The sequence below is a fragment of the Alligator mississippiensis genome, chromosome 12 (genome assembly GCF_030867095.1).
Source record: "Alligator mississippiensis isolate rAllMis1 chromosome 12, rAllMis1, whole genome shotgun sequence".
Taxonomy (NCBI): Eukaryota; Metazoa; Chordata; order Crocodylia; family Alligatoridae; genus Alligator; species Alligator mississippiensis.
Window position 1 is genome coordinate 59,439,160 of NC_081835.1, and position 20,254 is coordinate 59,459,413.

A 20,254-nucleotide genomic window follows, 5' to 3' on the forward strand; every position below is an offset into this window, starting at 1 on the left:
GCACCTGCAGGTAATGATGCTTGTGGCCTGCAGTAGATCATTAGCTGGTCGTTGTTAGGGAGGAAATGCCTAATGGCATCAATTTGGTCACAGGCACTGATGCAAGCCTGCGGCTTCCCCCACCGACCTCCCCGCCGCTGTGGCCGTGCTGCACCAGGCCCAGACCGGCAGCCGAGCCCAGCGCTCGGGCTGTGAGGCACCACGGGTAAAGAACTGCGGACAGACCGGGGATGGTTTGCAGGCGTTGTAATGACACTGAACAGCTCGTCAGGCCCAGGGGATGGCACGAGTGATCGAGGCCCATGCCCCACGGCTGGCAGGGGTGGTGGTTCATCAGGCGCTGCACTGCATGCCGGGTCGCCTGCAGTTTTGGACGTGGCGGCGGGACTCGGGGAGAGCAGCCGGAGCCCGGCAGGACCCGTTCTTCCTCCACCGCCTTCTGTGGGCTGTCAGCTCCTGGCAGTCCCTGCAGAGTCTCTCAGCACTTGGATTATCCCACCGTGATCACTCAGTCTGCCTCCCCTCTGGCTGATGAGCTAGCTCAGCCTAATTTCATGCATGGCGTAGCATGGCCCCCCAGGCTGCCAGCATGATGCGTGCCAGGGGAAGGGGAGCTGTGGGGTGCCATGCTTGGGTTTGGGAGCCTCCCTTTAGGCCCCCCTGCCTGGGTGCAAGGGGCTGCCACATCCAGAGTAGGCAGGGATGGGATGTGAGACAGAGCTGGAAGGAGCAGAGCGAACCCAGTACTATGAAACATCCCGTCCTCCCCCAGCCCCTGTAGCTGAAGAGTAAGAAAGGAACAGGATGGCATGATGGGCTGATTTGGGGTGAGCCCCCCACCTCCCTGGGGCATCCCAGGACCAGGCAGCTGGTCACCTCCTGCCGAAGCGGAAGCTGAACCCCCCTTTCTTGCGGTTGTAGCCGTTGAGCTCCTTGGCCAGGCTGCCCAGCACGCCGCTGCGCTTCTCCCCGTCGTCCCGCGGCTGGAAGCGGATGCCCTCACCCTCCTCGCCTGGCCTCTCTTGCTGCTGCCCGAAGCTGGCCTGCTCCTGGTCAAAGCCCTGCAGCTCCTTGGCCATGCTGAACAGCGAGCTCAGGTCCTCGGTGCTCCTCTTCCAGGCCACCACGTCCCACCAGCTGGGCTCGAGCGGGAGGGCTGGGCCTGGGTCTCCTGGCCCTGTTCGGTCATCCGGAGGGAAGCAGGTGCCCAGGCTGAGCATCAGGAGGCAGGACAAGGAGTAGGGTGCCTTCATCTGCGGGGTGGGAACGGAGAAGGGTTACAGGTGTGAGCGTCTCCCCAGCAGCCATCACTCCCGGGTTCGACTCCCAGGGACAGGCCTGCTCAGCCCCTGGGGGACCAGGCAGACTGGCAGTGCCTCGTGGTGAGGGGTCATGGCTTTTTCTATTACAGTGGTCCCTGGCACTGCCCGGCAGCCTCCTGGAGTCTCCTCCAGCCCCCGGGACTGGCAGTGGGACCCCAGCTCCGCTCCCAGGCACCACCAGCTCGGTCCGGGGGAGCCGACAGCATCCGTTCAGCCTCCTGCCCCTGCGAGACCTGCTCTCACTAGGAGCTTTGGCGGGGTAAGGCTGGGCATCACGACCTTGTAGCTACTTGGTCTTTTGCAGCCACAAGCAGCCGTGTGCGGGCAGCCAGGCCAGGCTGACAGCAGGTCCTCGAGCAGTGGGCTTCTCTAGGACCGGCAGGGAAGGCAGATGCACTCCGGAGTTGTCCCCGGTGCACAGCGCTGGCTAATGGATGCTGAAGGAAGGTGGCAGGGGGCTGGAGACCACGCCTGTGCAACCAACTCTGTGGGGGCGACCCCAGGGGGTGCGTGGTCTCCACCTACCACCTTGGCAGAGGTGCAGTGGAGGCAAAGGGAAACGTTTCTCCCGAGCGCTTCAGAGCAAGGCCCTGCACTTGCAGCAGGAGGAAGCTGCTGCCGGGTGGCTGTGGGGTCCTCCGCCTCGTCCTTGGAGAACAAGCCACGCTGGCTGCAGGCTCAGCTGTGAAGCTGGAGTCGTGGGGCTGTGCAGGGCGAGCTCCCTGTGCTGCCGCTGGCTGCTCTCCCAGCAGGGTGGTGGTGGGCCAGCTGTCCATGAGCCACCCCTGCCCCAGCAGCAGCTGATCCCTCCTGTGCTGCAACCGCAGACAGCTTCAGACCGAGCCTGGAGCTGCCAGCAGGACACTGGAGAGGGAGGGCTGCAGCCCTCTGCCTCGGGGGCTCAGATCCCCATTCAGACCCGGGCATTGCTCAGTCCAGCTGACCGTCCAGAAGCTGGCCAAGCTGGACAGCACCCCATGCTCCGTCCTGGGGTCTCTGGAGCAGACCCAAGCTCCCCGCATGAGGCAGGAGCTGGCATGAGCCTCAGGTTGCCTGTGGCTAGGGGAGGACCGGAGGCCTGAGCCAGTCCAGCGCCACCACCGTGCGCTGCCCTCAGCTCCCCCATGGGCTGCAGTGAGAGCCAGGGGCGCTCAGTCCCTCGCTGGGGCCAGTAGATCAGGGAAGGTGCATTGACTTACCCTGCTCCTCTTCAGGGGCTCCCCCACGTGCCCGCGGCCTTGGCAGCTGGTCTGTCCTGTCCAGCTTGCCCTCCTTTAAATAAGCAGCTGCATTAATCACCACGGCGTCCTCGAGGACGCCGCCAGCGCGGCGGGTTTATTGCCGCACATTCCAGAGGCTGGGATCCCATTGGGAGCCAGGTGGAGACGGCGTGGTGGAGGGGGCTACCGGCGCTCTCGCTATGGCAGCAGGGAGCTGGCTCTAATCAGCCCTGCATGTGCGCTTCATTTGGTGCCTTGTTAGCCAGGCAGGTCCCAAGTTGCGCTAATGACCAGCGATGAGGCACGCGGGCCGGAGCCGGGGGTGACTCCTGTCTTGTGAGCTGCGGGCTCAAAGCGCTCCCATCCCCGTCAGTCCTCTGGATGCGTGGTAGGCCTGGGAGGGGATGCGAGCAAAACAAGCCCACGGACACGTGCTGAGAGCTAGAAGCCGTGTCGGCTCACGGCGGGAGGGGCCCGTGGCTTTCCTGGCAACCCAGCTCTGTCGCTGGGACAGGGAAAGGGAATTGCAGCCCCCAGGAGCTGCCAGCTCGGAGATCCTGGCCGGGCTGAGCTCCAGTAGGCAGCATGTAGGTACTGGTTGGTCGAGGCCATCTACCAGCCAGCCTCGATGCCCCTGCAGCTCTCGCAGCAGTGCCTTCCCTGCCAACTTTGCTGGGACTTACCCCGGCCCCAGGCCTCGAGGAAACCCCTCCATCCCTGGCTGGCAGGATCCGGTCCCTCCCTCCCGACTTGCCTTGAATGAGTGCCCCCCTCCTCCAGGGTGGGTAGGCAGGGGCAGGGGTGTTGGGACCCATCATGTGCAGTGGCCTCTGGTTTCGGTGGGGAATTGCCAGCCCCAGGCGCAGCTCCTCTGTCTGGTCCAGTGCTCTGAACCTGGGCTCGGGTGCCTGGGATGCCCCAGTCTCATTCCTGGCACTGCTACCGGCTCTGTGTGACCGTGGGCGAGTCTCAGTATCCCCGCCTGTAGACAATGGATACTCATTCTGGCCTGCCTCCCAGAGTGGGGGGGAGGGAGGGGCTCATGGTGTGAAGGCTTCGCACAAGGCACCTGGGAGTGATGGTGAAGCCTGGGTGTGGCGTTTGCATTTGGAGCTGGGTTGCAAAAGCCCGGAGCAGCCGATTGCTACAGAGCTGCTGCTTTCCACCAGCTGAGGCTGTGCCCCCCTCGACACCTGCTTGCACGGGCAGCCCCTGCGCCTCATCAGAGACACAAGCCTGTCGGCTTCACCGCATCCGGGGGAGCTCAAGCTTGTGGGGGGATGAAGGGGGTGCCCAGCAAGTCCAGATGCCTGCAAGGCGGCAGCAGCTCCCCTACAAGCTCTGCAGTACTTGAGCCTTGTTCTTGCTCCTGTCTCAAGGTGAGGCATGTGGAGAGCTGCTGGGGGGGCGAGCACCTGGGGGCTAGCTGGGAACCGCTGCTAGCTCCAGCCACCACAGGACACAGACCTGCATGCAGCTTTCCCCGGGCCCATGGAAAAGGGAGACGGGCGGCTTCTGCAAAGCATTTGCCTCCCAACCCCCTCTCCTCAGAGCAGGGTTGCTCCCTGCCAGCGGCAAGCAATGAGTCACATCAAGCTGTTCTGCTCTTGAGAGGCATGTTTTGTTCCCATTTCAGAGAATGGGGAGGAACGGGCCTTGGTCCCCGCTTTGTGCACCGGGCGGGCATCCTTCACCCCCAGACCTCCCTGTGTGGCGGTGGTGCCGCCTGCATGCATGGGCACTCGGGGACTGCAGTGTGATGCAGCAGTCTTACTGCTGCCCGCCCCTGCAGCACGTGTACCTCTTGAAAGGGTATATAACTGCCCCTGGTTCCCAGGCCTCGGGGAGGGGCCGTTGGTTCAAACCTGCCCCTTCTCACTTGGCAGAAGATAGCTCCTTTCCAAGACCCGCCTATTGCTTCTGGCCATGCGGTTAAAGAGAAGGGCCTCGAGCTCTCCCGTGTCTGACCAAGCAGATCAGATCGGCAGCAGCAGGAACCCACTGCTCAGCCCCTGCAGATAGGACCCCGGTGAGCTTGCTGGTCCCTGACGTGGGCAAAAGGCAGCCCCTCTCGGTTGCAGAGAGGAGATTCACATTCCCCATCAGACCACGTGAGCCAGGAGCTCTGCGGCACGTGGCGTGCCACGGCTAGCCCAGCCCAGCCCAGCCCCCAGAGACCCCTGGCACGGGACCGTAACGAAGGCAGAGGGAGGCTGGGACAAGAGGTACATAACGACGAGTTCCTTTTATTCAAGAGTTCGAAAGTCCACGTGTACAGCCGGCCCAGCGATCACACCCAGCCTTGACAGCGATGCCCTGCTATGCTCCACAACCCGCCCTGGAGCTCACACCCGAGCCTGCCTCAGCCGTGGCCCTGCTCTGCTGCTGCCCACACGCCACCAGGTGCCTGCAGGACCCTGCCTCAGTGTACCCAGCTTGAAACTGGGTGTGCCAGGAGCCCAACACACTGTTGTATCCACAGCCCCCCTGGCCCTGAGACCAAGCCCAGAGGGCAAGAGGCCTCGCTGTGCTGGAGAAGGGCCTGAAGTTGGCTGTGCTGCAGGTCTGGGAGCCGCGTGGCAGGAGGCCAGGTGGGTACAAAGGGGCTGCGCCGCACAACCCTCACCCTCCCAGCATCGGGTGTCACTGGCTGTGCATGTCTTGCCCTCCCTTCTCCTCCCAGGGGCAGGTGTCATAGCAGGGAGGCTTTGCTTTAAGGGACTGCAGACTGACATGCACTCAGAGCTAATCCCTGTAAATCCCGCGTCCTCCGATGGGATTAGGCACCTCTTGCGCCATTCAAAACAGACTTGGGAGTCTGGGGTGATGTGGGGACAGCTACGGCCACAAGGCCCTGTCACCGAGCCCTGCGCCTGCAGCTTTCCCCTTGATCAGCCCCCGGGAAAGCAGGCTGGGGTGGGGGGCTGGGAGCACCCTGTATGCTTGCATGAGGCTTGCTGCATTGACGGTCTGGCTGGCACCTGCAGCAATGAGTTCCTTCCATCCTGAAGGCAAAGGCTGTAAAAACTATTCACAATCTGTCCCATTGGACTATAAAAGGCTTGTAATTGGGAACAGGGTCACAGAATTCATCCCCTGGGGGCCCAGCCTCCCTGGTAGCTTTGGTGGGGGCATTGGTGCATCCCCCCAACAACTCCAGGACTGGTAAGAAATCCCCAGCTTGGGTCCTTTGCCTCCAAGCCCCCAAGCTGTGCTGCTTTGTGATGCTAACTCAGCTGGCATGTGGCTGTAGGAAGAGGGAGAGGGTCTCATGTAGAGCGGTGGGGATGGGAAGAAGGACTCACAGGGCTGCTGGTTCGGTTGAGGGGATCGGTCTCCTGAGCAGAGCAGTCAATGACCCCGGCCAGGCCTCGATGGCTCAGTTCGGACGTTCAGGCTCGACGCAGCAGGGTGGAGAAAACCACAGTAATCGCCAGTGCAGAAGAGGTCCTGTCCCCTCTCTCTGCACGTGCTATTTAGGGGCAGTCCCTGGGAAGCCAAACGGTCCCGTGGCCGACGACCTGCTAGCTCCCACATGCTGTGATTTAAATTTTTTTTAAGGAGACTTTTAAAAGAAAAAAGCAAGACTGAGCTGGGGACAAGCACCAGTTTCTCCTCTTCCACTGTCACTACATGGCAAATCGGGGTTGTCTGGGTTCCCAGCTGTATGATGGGGATGGGACCGCCTGCCTTTTCCCTAGTCTCAGTCTGCGAGGGGAGGGGGGGGGTCACACGCTTGGCAGGGCAGGGACAGTCTCTCTTGCCCTGGGTGCTGTAGCGTGGAGCAGGCTGTGGTCTGGGGAGCAGGGGGCACGAGCGGCTTGGGCTGTCCCTGCCACATCAGTCGCACCCTCCTCTCCCTCATCACCGCAGCACCTGCTCTGGGCCTTTCCTAAAAGCCCAATGTTCAGAGGGGTGAGAGGAGGGTCCGTGGATGGTCTCTCAAATGCAGCCCACAGGCTGGGACCTTGGCAAGCTCCAGACATCTAACCCAAAGCTACATCCTTCCCCACTCCCTCCCGCACCTAGGTATGATGAGAGTATCTCCCTCCAAGTCCCTGCGACCTGTGCTAGCAGTGACGTCCCGCTGTCCTTGGCAGGCCAGTTTACAAAAGCCTTTTCAGTTGCTGTCTTCCTCCCTGCAGTGTCCTGCCATGCACCATCTCCTCGGCAGGGGACGGTCTCCATCGCTGACATCAGAGCCCACACCTGGCTCCACGTCCATCTGCCGGCCTGGCGCTCCTCCACCTGCCAGCACTGGGCAGGAGGGAAGTGATACGCACAGCTGGCCTGCATGATGCAGTGGGTAGCTGGGGCCTGTCCAGGAGTGTTTGGGGCACTGCCCAAAGTCCAAGGGATCTGGGTCCCAGCCTGGCCTTGGAGGAGCGGCGTTGGGGTGACAACAGGAGCGGCTCGACCCTTTCACACCCCTCATTCTAGAGGTGCTAAGTTCTGTGCAAGCAATTCCAGCTTAGACCCAACCTGCATCCTCTTCCCCGCGAGCAGATGGGGCCAGCGCTTTCCTGCTCTCAGCGCGCCATCCTCAGCATCTCAATCAGCAGCGGCATCACTGCCAGGTTCCCCTCCCCGCCCTTTCCTTGCAAGCCCTGGGGGCTGCTTGGACATCTACCTGCAGCGTGGCTTCCTGCAGAGCGACCAGCCAAACTGACCCTAAATGCCGGAGGGGGACGGGTAGCAGGAAAGCTGGGCAGAGATCCCGCGGTGGAACATCTGGGCTCCGCGCTGAACAGCTTGCTCTGCTGAATGGCTCTTTGGCAAGGGCCCCGCTGCGCTCGCTGTGACTTCCAGGCGCTGCGCCGTGGCTGCCCTTCATCCTCCTGCCTTTCTCTCCTCTTCCGCTGAGCCAGCCTCGGAGGACAATGGCTCTTGGAGTGCCTCCAGGACAAGCCGCCTGGCTTGGCCAGTGTGAGGCCCCGGCTGGCAGGCGGAGGCTGCGGTATGGTTATCAGCGCCCCACAGATATGAAGCCCTGCTCCGTGGGACTTTTTTTTGTTGTTTTGCAGCACCTTAATGATGTGACAGGCTCTGACTCTCCGCAGGGGGGCAAGCTGGAGGGTGGCTCCTCTTGGTCGGACAAGACTGCGGGGCCACAGCAGGAGCTGGGCAGTGATGGGCAGCGGCTCAGTCGTAGGAGGAGCTCAGGAAAGGTGAGAGCCACTGTGCAGCGAAGGTGTTGTCCCCACGAGGATGGGCTGGGGGTCACCCCGTGCCCTGCAGGCTTGGCAGCCAAAAGGATCCAGATGTATCCTCGAGGGCTTCCACGGCAGCCTCGGTGCCTGCTTCAGCTCTCGGCCATGGCAGCTGGACCGGGCAGTGCCAGCTTTCCTTTGCAAGGGCCCAGGCCACAGATCTCACCCAGCTTTGGCATCAGGGAGCTGACTGCTGGGTGGGCTGCTGGTGCCAATGCAGCCAGCCCGTCGGAGAGGTGCTGTGGGAGCCAGGGGCTGGGCCTCTGCTTGCTTGGGATCACAGGCATGAGGCGGTGTGCCAGAGGCTGGCCCGGGGTGCAGGCTGCGGGTGGGTGAAGAACGGCCAGTAAATGCACAGGCCGGCCCCAGCTGCCACCCAGCAAGCAGGGGGCCGCATGCTGTATCCCTGTCCAGCTCCCACAGGAGCACGTGCCCATGCAGAGCACGGGGGATGGCAGCCCTGGTGCAGCGGGGCCAGGTGCAGAGCGCCATGCAGGCTCTGCACCGCTGCCTTCCCGCGTGTAGTCAGCACATGGCAGGGCCTGTGCCAGGCCAGTCTGCTGCCCCAGGAGAAGCCGTCTGAGGGGGGTCACACATGCAGGAGGGTGTTCCCCCTTGGGGGAGTGTGTACATGTCCAGGGAGCACCAAGGTTGCCCCGTGCTGAAACCTGCCCGTCTTCTGCAGGGAGCTGCCACACGGCCTCTCTTGAGCTGTCTCACGTGGAAGCGGTCACGCAGCTCGAGAGGGCGAGGCTAGCCGGACGCTGTCCTGGCACGCAGCGCGTCCCCTGCCGCGGGGGGGACCGGAGCGGGACGTTACCAGGCTGGTGGGGGGCGCTCACCTCGGCAGCCCCTGACTCACGGACAAGACGATACTGAGTGGCGGGGTAGGGAGCACAGGGGCAAGGGCAGGCGTGGGGTCTCGCCGTCGGGGGTCTGCCATCGGGCTAATTCTCATCTCTGGCAGGGCGGATTTTCATCTCGGTGAACTTGAGGGAGTACTGCCAGCCCGTCCAAGAGGACCACTCGATGCCATCGGCGTAGGAGCTGTGGTGCCCCTTGAGGTACTGCCCGTTGAGGTTGGAGGTGTGGCAGTTGCGGTACCACCAAGCGCCGTGGTAGAAGGCCGCGCAGTTGTTCTCCGAGTGGTCATTGTCCAGGTCTTTGGTGGTGAACCTCATCCCGTTGTGCTTCAGGAAGGAGTCTCCTGCAGGGTAGAGATGGCAGCACCTTTCAGGGAAGTGCCCATGAATTGCCACTGCGCTGCAGGCTGGGTCTGCCCCCTGGGATGCCCTGGGGCAGCCTCACCCCGTGCCCTTCCCTGGCCAGGGACGTGGGCGCACCCCATGCCCAGCGCAGTGCTGGAGCTAGGGCCTGTGTCAGTGGAGCAGTGAGGGGCACTCAGCAGTGCCTGGGGGCTTGAAAGTGGGGTGAGCAGCACTAGGCAGCTGGGCTGGTGGGTGTGCGGGGGGCCTGGGTGCTTTGCAACCTCCCTTGGCTCTGCAGCCTGACCTGGGTGCCCCAAACATGCCCGCAGTGCTTCTGCCTCCAGACCCACGGCCCCACCCCGGTCTCCCTCCAGCCCTGCCGATGCCCCTCACTCCTGATCTCAGCCCAGCTCCTGCCATCCTAGTGCTAGGAGCTCTGGTAGGGCTGGGGGAGGCCCAGCTCCAACCCACAGCATCCCTGGTGTCCGAGGAGCTGGACTCGCCTTACTTGGCACCTGGGTGCACGGGTACACAAACATCCCGAGACAAAGCTGGTGCTCGAGCACTGTCAGCCACGGGGCTGGCTCTGACAGACCTGGCTTGTGCCAGCTTCTTGTGCCCTTTCCACGGGACCTGCCTGGCAGTCTGACCTGCTGTCCCAGAGTAGTCGGAGACGGTGACGGGGTAGCCGTCCTCCTCAGGATCCACGGAGAAGAGACCCACGCCGAATGCACCATAGTGTGCGTAGGCTGTGCCGTTGTCGAAGTCCTCCAGGTCAATGCGCAGCTCGTAGTTGGCCTGCACCGTCAGGACATGGAGCCTCTTTAGCCCTGTGGGGCAAAGCCAGAGGCAGAGAGATGGTCACCCTGGCTGAGGCCGAGGCCAAAGCCCTGTTTCTGGAAGCAGGTCCCTCTCGCCCTGGGGCAGCCAGACGTTGGGCTTCACCCTTGAGTAGGTGGGAAGGAGCAAGGAGAGCAAATGCAGCATTGCTCTGTCCCTGGGGGATGTGGGGAAGCCCTGGAGGCCAGTAGCTCATCCCTAATGTGCCCTAGTCAAGCCAGGCATACACATGTCATGAGGTCTGGCTCTGTGGAAGGAACTGATGTGCTAAAATGCATGTACATGCGTGCATGCTTCCCTCCCAGCATTGGGTGCCTTGGCCCCCTGCCCCAGCAGGCTGTCCCACCTCCCAGGTGCCTGCAGCGAAACTCCTGGTATGCTTCGGTTCGACCTCTGCTAAAGCAGCACCTGCCGGTGCCCTGGGTGGACCCCGAAGGACAGGACTCTCGCTGCATCGCAATCCCGGTATGGGGACAGGCCCCTCTCCCCCAGCCACGTGCCGGCACAGGGCTCTCTAGCCTGTTCGATTGCCTTCTAATTAAGAGGGTGTTTAATTATATGTGTCGAGAGCTGTTGGTGGAAGTGAGTAGCACATTGAGGGGCAGAGGGGTGGGGGTGAGTCTGGCTGTCTCTGTTTCGCCCTCCTTCCCTCCCCAACTTGTTCCCTGGGATTCAAAGGTGCCAGCACCCACACAACTGGGAACAAACCCCTGCAGCCCAGGGTACAGAGCAGATGTGATTCTGCTGCTCCTCTGGTGCGCTGGCCCCAGCTGTGGGGCACTGCATGACCCGTTTCTCTCCTCTTGGGCAGCAGTTCCTACTCACAGCCTCCACGATCAGCCTTAGACATGCACCAGCCCTGGGAGCAGGCAGGTACATGCTGGGATCAGCAGTGCCTGCTCTCTGGTGCCAGTGCACCTGGCCCTGGGCTTCTCCGCTTGAGAGCTGTCCCCTGGCAGCCCTGCTCAGGGACACGCTGATCAGCCAGCACACGGGACCTTCCCAACCCGACCCTCTCTGCTGTTGGGCAGCTGAAATCATGACCCCTCTCGTGCCCAGCTAGTTCCTGGGCTTACGGCTAGGCCGTACCTAGCCAGTGCTCTCCTGTCAGCTTCCCGAATCCATCCCGGTACGCTTCCCATCCGCGGAAGAAGTTCACAGAGCCATCCTCGCGTCGCTGAAAGACCTGGGGAAACACAACCGCAGCAGAGCCGCGTTAGAGCAGGTGGCCCGAGCAGGCAAGTGGCTGCTGGAAAAGCAGCCTGCTGGCTTCCCCCTGCTCAGTCGCACTCCAGTGCTAGGGCTTGATTAGACGTGGGCACACATTAAGCCCTTTAACGGTGCTAATTACATGGGAACTATTGAGTGTGTCATGCCGGGGGGAAAGCCATGTAATCGGAGTCATTTTCTGCTGGCTCCTGGGAACGGGTGACATGGCTCAGATAAAAGAATTAACTTGATCCCTTGCTCGGGACCTGCAATAAGACCTCAAGTTTTCCCGGCTTTGGGAAAGGCTTTGGTTAATTTACATAGAGCGTGGGGTTTGGCAGAACAGCGGTGTTGGCTCAGCTTGTATGTCACCAGCAGCAGCTCTGCCCTAAGCCAGTGCCCGTGTCAGGAATGGAGGCATCATCAGTACTCATGCTACGATCTGTGTTGCAGGTTAGGCGCTGTACATATGGGTCATAAGAAACCATCCCTGCCTCGGAGAACTTAAGATGTACCTAGATGGGACAGGGTGAGAGAAGGGAAGTATCATTCCTGGCTTCGTACAGATGGAGCACGGAGGCACTGAAGGACAGGAGGCTTGCTCAAGGTCCCCCAGGCCATTTGTGGCTTCCTGATGCCCCTGCCCTGAGCGCACGTGCGCCCAGTAAGAGCTGCTAAGCTGTTCTGGTCCATCACCACTGAGCTGTGGAGACTGGGGTGGTGCAGGTGCTAAGACCCACAGTTGACAGCCCGGAGGTTGTAAGTGTGAGACCATATCAGGCCAACACAGCTACAGCCTACACCCCTGAGACCATATCAGGAGCATTTATGGTGCGGCTGGTCCGATTCCAGCGAATCTGGGTTCTGCTAAATACTTTGTCGCGAGAAAGGAAGATGTACTATGATAACCTCGTGGGCCTTGGATGACTGGTCTGCAAATACTTCCAGCCTCTCTCTCAGGTACTTATGCAGGCCTCACAGATGCAGCATCCAAGCACCCCTAATCTTTTGCATCGATCCTGCAACCCTTGGGAGGCAGAAAAGTGCAGTTATCTCCAACTTGCAGCTGGGAGGGGCAGGCAGGCAGGGAGTAGCATCTGACTTTGCTTAGTCCTGGGCTCTCACTCCCCATCCCTTGCTATTTTGGGGTCCACAACCCCGTGTCTAATGGCGCCGTCTTGCCTTCAGGGTAGATCCATTGGCTGACATGGGCCTTCCTGTGACCGCAGCGGGGAACCGTCCCCAGCGGCGCTGCCTCAGGCTTGCATTATTTGGCACGTTGCTCCGTCTGTTTTCTCGTCGCCTGCTCCCAGTTTGATTTATTGACAGGGATCCAGAGCAGGCTGCCTTCTGCCCGGCCACTTGGATGTAATTAAGCTTCCAGCCCCTGATTAATTGCATCAGGCTTGGCCATTGCAGCCAGCCTGGAAAAGAATGAAAGCAGGGCGGGCCTGCAGAGCAATGAGGTCTCACGGCGGGATCACAGACCATGGGTGCTCAGCGCTCCTGCCGAGCCAGCCCTCTGTGCAGTGATGTCTAGTGGCACCGGGGCCGTGGTCGGTGCTGTATTTGCTGTCAACTGCATGAGGGGTTGCTGACTGGGAAATCCCAGCTCCTGCGCAGCCTGGACATCTGCTGCCTTCATGCCACCCCTGCCAGTCCCCAGCACAGCCCCATCTCCTGGGCACCTCCAACGGCACCCTGGTTATAGCCAGTGTCCAGCTGGGATCAGCAACAGGGCACCACCTGGCTCATGCCCGGGCAGGGGGAGAGGCTGGGTATGACCCGTGGCTGGTGCCCCTCTGATCCGTGGCGTGCTTACCTCCTAGAATTAGAGCCTTAATATCTATCCCGGTGCTGAGCTGCGGCTAAGCCCTTTGCAAGGGGCTTTCTTCAGACTTGGCTGGAAGGGGCTGAAGCTGATTTTCCTGGATGCCAGCTCCTATGGGCAGTGTGCAGGGGGAGGGAGGGATGGCGAAGGAGCTCCCTCTTAATCGGCTTTGCCCGGACGTGGTAAACAGGCTGCCTGCCGGCGCAGTGCTCATAGAGGCGTGCAGGGCCTGTCTTCATTAGCCCAGGGCCTGAGGAAGGCTCGCTGATGAGAGAGACACCTGGCAGCTTAGCCATGTGCAGGGCTCCTTCGACAGACACGGCTGGGGCAAGCAAGAAACCTTCCCTGTTCAGGCTGGAGCAGGCACATCCCTTGGCACCAGGGACTAGGGGGCTCCTGGGTTCTCCCGGATCTGTCCCGAGTTGCGTGGCCTCTGTGCCCCCTCTGTGTGGCACAGGGCAGGGCATCACGTCCCTGGGGCAGGCACTGGAGCATGTTCCCATCAGTGCTCAGCTTGCAGGCTGGACCCCGGACAAGGTGGAGATTGCATCCCGCTTGCTTCCCACATGCTCGGAGGAGTTGACGGTGGGCCTTGGGATGCCTGGGATCTCGCCCTGACCGGCGCCGGAGCTGCAGCGAGATGCTACATCTCTGGCTGCTGCCTTCCAGACACGTGTGGGTGCAAAGCTTCATTTGCAAATGTTTGTGAAGTGCTCTGAGGTGACGGAAGGTGTCACACGCGTGTGCAATGTGAGGCTGGGGCATGGACAGAGAGCTGCCTGAAGAGGGGAAGAGAAGTGGGGAGGAGGCCTGGTGCGGACAGAAAGTTGGGGCAGGAGGAGAGCTCAGTCTGAGGGGCTGGGGGAGAAAGACGGCAGGGGTGGGGAGGCCGCTGCCGAGACAGGGAGCAAGTCTACCTATAGGGCCAGGGAGCGCAGTCGGGGGTGGCAGGGGACATGGTTTTGCCATCATCTCAGCAGCTCCATCACAGTGCGTCTCCTCATAAAATATGAATCTTCCCCTCTTAAGCAAAGAGGATTTCTTCTCCCCTTCCCTTCCCTTTTAAGCCAGGCCTGAAATATTTATCTTTCCCCATTTCAGCACCCTCTCAGCCTGGCACTGTTCGCACCTTCCACGTGTCATGGCCAAGTTACTGGAGCACAAAGCCAGTCCCAGCTCCGCCGGCTGCAGCCAGGGCCAGGCTCTCGAGGGCAAGAGGAGCCCAGCGCTGTATCCCCGGGGCAGCAAGGCCCCTCTCCCAAAGCTTGCCCATGCCCTTGGCCACTGCTTGAACTTGGTACGGAGGGGTGAGGGCAAGCACTGGCTTGTCAGAGGGGTCCTGTGGGGATACGTTGGCATGGCAGAAATGGATTCAGTATGGGAGCTCAACCAACGAGGTCCTTTGCAAGTCTGGCTGTGTAGAAGAGGCTCTGCCCGCGCCTGCCTTGGTTTGCTTTGCTACAAGGAGTATCCCCACAGTCCCACGCTGTCCTGTGGAGCCTGGCGGGCACCAGCTGAGCCCTTCACAGGCTTGGGGTCTCAAGTAACCATGTCTTAGTGGGCAGCTGCTGCTGGCACGGGTGGGTTTCTCTTCTCTAACTAGCCTCCTTTGAACTGAGCTCTGCTGTGCTGGTGGGAGCATTGCTCTGGGCACAGAGCTGGGCAAGCTGGAGGGGCTTAAATGGTCATCTTCAGGGTAGGTGTCTGCGGCACTCGGCTCCGAGATGTGTCTGTGATGGGCGCGTTTATGAAGGGGAGGAAGGTGACCTCAGAGGTGCAGCCCTGGGGTGGGATTCCAGAGGCCCCATTTGAGTTTTCATGGAAACACAGAAAATGAAGGCTGGAAGGGACCCCAGGAGGTCACATCTAGTCCAACCCCTGCTCAAAGCAGGACCAGCCCCAACTAGATCACCCCAGCCAGGGCTTTGTCTAGCTGGGTCTTAAAAACCTCCAAGGATGGAAATTTCGCAACCTCTCTGGGGAGCCAGTTTCAGTGCCTTCTCCTAGTGAGAAAGTTTCTCCTAATCTCTAACCTGAACTTCCCTTGCTGCAACTTGAGCCCATTACTCCTTGTCCTGCCATCCGCCACCACCAAGAGCAGTCCAGCTCCAGCCTCTTTGCAGCCGCCCTGCAGGGAGCTGAAGGCTGCTATTCAATCCCCCTCAGTCTTCTCTTCCACAGCCTAAATAAGCCCATTTCCCTCAGCCTCTCCTCACCAGTCATGTGCCCCAGCCCCCGAACCAGTCTTGTTGCCCTCTGCCGGACCCTTTCCAAATTGTCCACATCCTTTCTATAGTGGGGGGCCCAAAACTGGACACAGGCCTCACCACTGCCAATTAGAGGGGAAGAATCACTTCCCTTGATCTACTGGCACCGCTCCCACCAATGCAGCCCAGGATGCCGTTAGCCTTCTTGGCAACAAGGGCACGCTGCTGGCTCATATTCAGCTTATTGTGCCCTGTAAGCCCCAGGTCCTTTTTTGCAGAGCTGCTGCCCAGCCAGCCGGTCCGCGGCCCATCCCAGGGCACAGGCTTCCCGTGTGAGATGGGCAGGGTAAGCCCCATGCCTCAGTGTCTCCAGCTGACCTGCAAGGACAGCGGGAAGTCTCCTCTCTTCCCCTCCCCTCCGGCGCCCGTCCAGGGGCAGATGTGTCTTGCTGTGCTCGGTCCCGTACCGAGGCAGTGGGGGCCTGTGCTGGCTTGGCCCTTTTCTGTCCTACAGTAATGTAGCTCCTTTCTTCACCTGAGAGGCTGGCCAAACTTCAGGGGGCTGCAGGAAGGAGATGGAGTGTGTGGGGGTGTTTGCAAGGCCACCCTAGTTACCCTACGGAGAGCACTCGACTTCCTGCTCTCTTGAACGTGGCAGGAATCAAGCACCTGTGCTCCGGGGCCCTCAGCGCTCTTCGCTGTGCCAGGGCCAAGGTCCCAGCACCCGTTCTGTGTGCGTCCTTGGGCTCCTCTGCTCCTCCTTCTCCGGCGCGTTCTGCTGCGAACGTACCGTTCTTCAGGAAACAATAGGCAGAGAAACCTCTCCACCCACGCGTGCCTTGCCGGCTCGTGCTCACGGCAGAGGGCTGCCGGGACACGCTTTGCATGCTCCCTGGCTGGCTCCACGAACAACGGGAGTTTCTGGCGGGTCTACCGGAGGCAGCAAGGTGAACTCCAAGAGCTTGATTGAGATGGACCCTTGGATTCAGTCACCAGCATCTCTCCTTGGAGGAGCCCAGCACAGCCGCGGACAGCCACGTGCTCTGTGATAAGGTACCTCTGCGGAGAGGGGTCCCTCCTGCCCGAGAGTACCTCTTCTCTTCCTGCAGCTCCCATGCCCTCAGTATGGGGCATTCAATGCACATCTTTATCTTCGTTGGCCTAAGGCTTTTGCAACCCGAAAAGATCCAACAGTTTGAACTTGACACTGCTGCAGTTTGGCCTCTTCTGGCATGTCTGCACACATGGCTGGGGTCTCCTGTGCAGGTTCTCATCGTTTGAATCCCATGCTCCCGCCGTGTCCAGAAAGTCTGCTGCAGGATTAGGAGGGGCTGCTGCGTTCCGGGATGCCTGGGTTTGCCCTGTGACGTTTCAGTCCTCAGGTCCTCTCTTTGGGAAGCTTATTGCCCTTCAGTCAGTTCCCATGCCCTGACACCCACTGTGACAGAGGACGGACCAGGAGCACATCTTCTTAAGACAGTCGCCTCTTCCTGAGCTGCCCAGTCCCCACTCTACTTCCTAGGGTAGTGTTTGCCGTTAGCTCCGCTGTCTGCTCAAGGCAGCAGCATCTAGCCAGATGCATGCATCTGTGCCTGGGATGCCACAGCACAGCTGTCCTTCCCACCTCCTGGCAAGGTGCCCCTCAGGGCTCCTGAATCAAAGGAGCCATCACCAGGATGCAGGGTCTGTCTGACCGTGAGCCTCCGCCAATGGAAATAGGCTGTAGCTTTAACCACTCCAGTTCGTTCTGGGACAGAGCGACCAGGCACCCCGAAGGAGCCTGCTGGAAGAAGTGCAGAGTCCCACAACACCCTCCCCCCGAGTCACTTCGGTACAGCCACGTGGGTCTCCTTGCCAGCGGAAGCTCCCCCGCGCTGATGGGCGCCCGCCGCGAATCACCTTGTCCTGAAACACCGCTCTCTCCTGGGGTACGTGTCAGTGTGTCGGCCTCAGGCGCATCACAGCCCATCTGTAAATGCATCAGTTCTTGCTGAAAGGCTCCTGCATGTGCTGGGATGTCACCATGGTGTGACAAACGGGAGAAGAGCGGCAGGCCGCGTGCAAACTCCACTGCCAGCGGCCGGGCCAGGCGAGAGCCATCACTTCTCATTACCGCAGGCCTCCTCCTGCTGAGAGCCTCTCGCCAGCCTTGGCATCTGCTGCCACTTGCTTAGCACCTGCTTGTTACGATGCAGTGCAGAAAAGCAGCCCAAACCCGCTGCAGCCGCCAGGGTCTCCTCTATCGGCGGGATTGGATAAGGATCTGGTCCAGGCAAAATCTGGTGCTGCCCTCCTTTCTCTGTCGAGGCCTGAGGGCTGGGCTATGCCTTCCCCATAGGTTTCCTTGGGACCAGTGAAACCTCTTCTCTCTTTGCTGCTGGTAGGTGCTGAGGGGCTGTCTAGGGGGTCAGTGCACCCCAGGGCTACACCAGGGCAGTCCCATGCCCATTCTGCTGATGTCTATCTGAGCCTGGGCCCCCCATTTCCAGGGATTTCCCTGTGCCTGTGACACACCCAACAGGCAAAGTCCTGCTGTAGCTCAGCCATGGGGCTCTGCCCCTCCAGTTAGTCACGACTGGAGTTGGAAAGGGACTGTCACAGATGCTTGGGTGGCTCCGTCCAGCCTCCCACTAAGAAGAGCCCTTGTTACAGCCAATGCTTTCCTCGGCAGCATTTGATGGCAGTGGCTTGCTGCTAATTTCCCTTGCTTTACAGACCAAGTGTATCAGTCTTGCTAATCCTTCTGCAGTCTCAGGAGCAGATGAGAATCCCTTTCCCCCTCCTGCACCTTAAATGTGGCGCCGGATCTGGTAAACGTGGCACAGTTACACTTGGAGAGAGGACTCCCCTGCACTGCAGAGACTCTCTTGGGGGTCATTCGGTAGGGTGGCCACAGCTCTTGGGCTCCTTGCTAGCCGCTGCTTTCCTTCTGGGGCTGCGCTGTGATGGAGATTCGGGTTCCCCAGCCAGTCCCACAGCTCCCCAGAGCACCTCCGGCATCTGTCTGCTGACTGCCACCTGCAAGTCCAGCTCCAGCCCCAAATTGGTTGATGGCCAAATCCCCTGGAGGGTCCTAGTTTGGTATCTGGATGTGACAGTATCCCCAGTCATCTGCCGGTTCAGGGGAGAAGCTCTTCTCCCCTTCTCCTTCTGTTTTCTATCGGTGCAGCGGCCAGTTCAGATGGATGGCTGTCTCCGAGCTGCCTGTCAAAGGCTTGTAATACAGCCGGATGACTTTTTTTCTGAAGCACCAGCAAAGCTGGGCGACTCAAGCAGGCTGCTAGACCTCTCCGTCTCCTTAGGGCTGTGATGTCAGGCTGAGTCAAACGCTGTCTTGTTCTGCTTATAAATCTACCCACTTTCCCTCTAAAAGAACCATAAAAATCACGCTCAGCTTATACGCCGGGGCAGCCTGTACTCGGGTCCCGACAGCCTTGATTCTGCGTCTGCAGGATTTCTGTTTGGACCGTGACTGTCGCAAGGGAGAAGTTTATTTCAGTGAAAGTCTTATTTTGTACTTTTGTGGTATGTTTAACCCTTTGGCAATAGCAGTTCAAGGTCTTTCTCTCGAGTTAGCAACTTATATTCAAGGGAAAAAATCCTGTGTTTTCCTAAAATAAACTGGAAAATGTGGGGGTGACCTATGCAGGGTGGACTTATCACTGGTGCAGTCTGGTAAACTGCACAGGAGTCTCTGCATTGCTTGAGCTGGGGACAAGCAGCTTGTCCCCTCCAGGTGCTGTAAATACCCTGTTGTCCTACCCCAGCTCTCTGGCTGGCCCAATTTCTCATGCAAGCAGCTGGCTTGCACGGTGCCCTGCGACCCTTTAATTTCCTTCTGGAAAGGATGTTATTTCCCCAAGCTCCTTCAGCCCTTGCTACAAGTCATCCTTGCCAGCAAGCTCCCAGCTGGCTACAGCTTTCCCAGCCTCTGCCCAGTTCCCTACAACATGGTCTCGTTGCTGGAAGCCAGGTGCCTGGTCACCTCATTGATCTGTCTTGCCGGTCCAGCCGGCAGGTTTGTACTGAGGCTGTCCGCTCAGGCTTCCTCTGGATGCTCAGGTGCCTCATGCGCCTGGGAAGCTCCAGATCTTGCCTCCATTCCCGTCGTGAAGCCTCTTGCCCTTTCTCCAGGTCTTGGTTTTGCTTCTGTGTTTCGCTCTTATGGGGTTTTGCATCAGCTCAGACTCTCCTGGGAAACTATCCCCTGGCTCACCCTGGTAGCACCCCGTCACCCTGTGCTATTAGTGGGAACGGGCGTCCTACAAGCTGTCCCAGTGAAGCAGGGGGTGCATTTGAGACAACCCTGCTTGCTCACAGCGAAGGTACAAAGTCTGGCTTCCCCAAAGAGAGCTGGCGGCAAACACCAAGAGCTTGTCTTTGCCCTCTGCTCCAAGCCCCTTTCCCTTTCAGCACATGGCCCAACAGCCCTCTCCACCTCCTGAGGGCCACATCCCCGGACCTTGTTCTGATTGTGCCATAGACTGCCCTACCCTTGCTCCTCTGGTGTAGCTGAACAGTTTCTTACAGCTGTGCACACCTGCTTGTTGCTGCAGTGCTTCTTGCTGGGCGGATGCGACTGTGCCTGCCAGTTGACTGTAGGTGCGAGGGGGCGGAGGGTTGTTGCAGCAAGGCAGCTGCAGGGCACGATCCTAGCAGCTTTGCCCATTAAGCCCAGCGGGCAGGAAAGCAGACCCGGCGCTGGGAGGCTGCAGAGAATTTGCAGACTTTTTAAGAAAGCAGAGAGCAACCTAATTTTCTGGAGGCCTCCTTAGGTATCTACATCTCACTCGCACCATTATTGCTCTGATGAAATGACAGGCAGCATTAATCAAATGTGGGGAAGTCGCTGGCACAGACAGTGGTATTGAGGTCAGGCCGGCAAATTAATTCCTGCAAATACTCCATGGTGCGATTCTTAAAAGCAATTTATTCCGGCCCTATGTTGTAGTGAGCATTGGCGCAATTCAACTCTACCCGCTAAGGACGCTCATTTTCCAGGTCCCGCCTGCACGAGTCTGAGAGGAAGAAGCTGGGTCCTGGGAAACTCAGAGTGGTTCTTCGAAGATGGTCCTGGGTGATGGACATAAGACAGAGCATAAAAGAGCCCTACATGAACCTGGGGTTTTGTGACCCCCGCCCATGCTGTTTCTGCTGTAGGCAGCTGATGCTCGGCTGCTGCTTTCCTCCTTGCAGAATACAGGTGC

The 20,254-nt window shown here is 59.9% G+C and overlaps 2 protein-coding genes across 2 annotated transcripts in view; both read right to left on the minus strand.

Moving 5' to 3' along the window:
* Window positions 1-212: 212 nt before the first annotated feature.
* On the minus strand, window positions 213-1,253 carry QRFP (pyroglutamylated RFamide peptide). The gene has a single exon (XM_006260015.3). It carries the CDS (start codon window positions 1,251-1,253, stop codon window positions 873-875), a length of 381 nt encoding a protein of 126 aa, XP_006260077.1. The 3' UTR covers window positions 213-872.
* A 3,515-nt stretch (window positions 1,254-4,768) lies between these two features.
* Window positions 4,769-20,254, minus strand: part of FIBCD1 (fibrinogen C domain containing 1) — a 28,934-nt gene continuing 13,448 nt past the window's right edge. Inside the window, exons 5-7 of the mRNA XM_019500934.2 lie at window positions 10,890-10,986; window positions 9,611-9,790; window positions 4,769-8,959 (exon numbers count right to left, since the gene is read on the minus strand). Of these exons, the coding sequence (XP_019356479.1) occupies window positions 8,700-8,959; window positions 9,611-9,790; window positions 10,890-10,986 (537 nt within the window). The 3' untranslated portion in view covers window positions 4,769-8,699. The remainder of the gene's footprint in view (window positions 8,960-9,610; window positions 9,791-10,889; window positions 10,987-20,254) is intronic.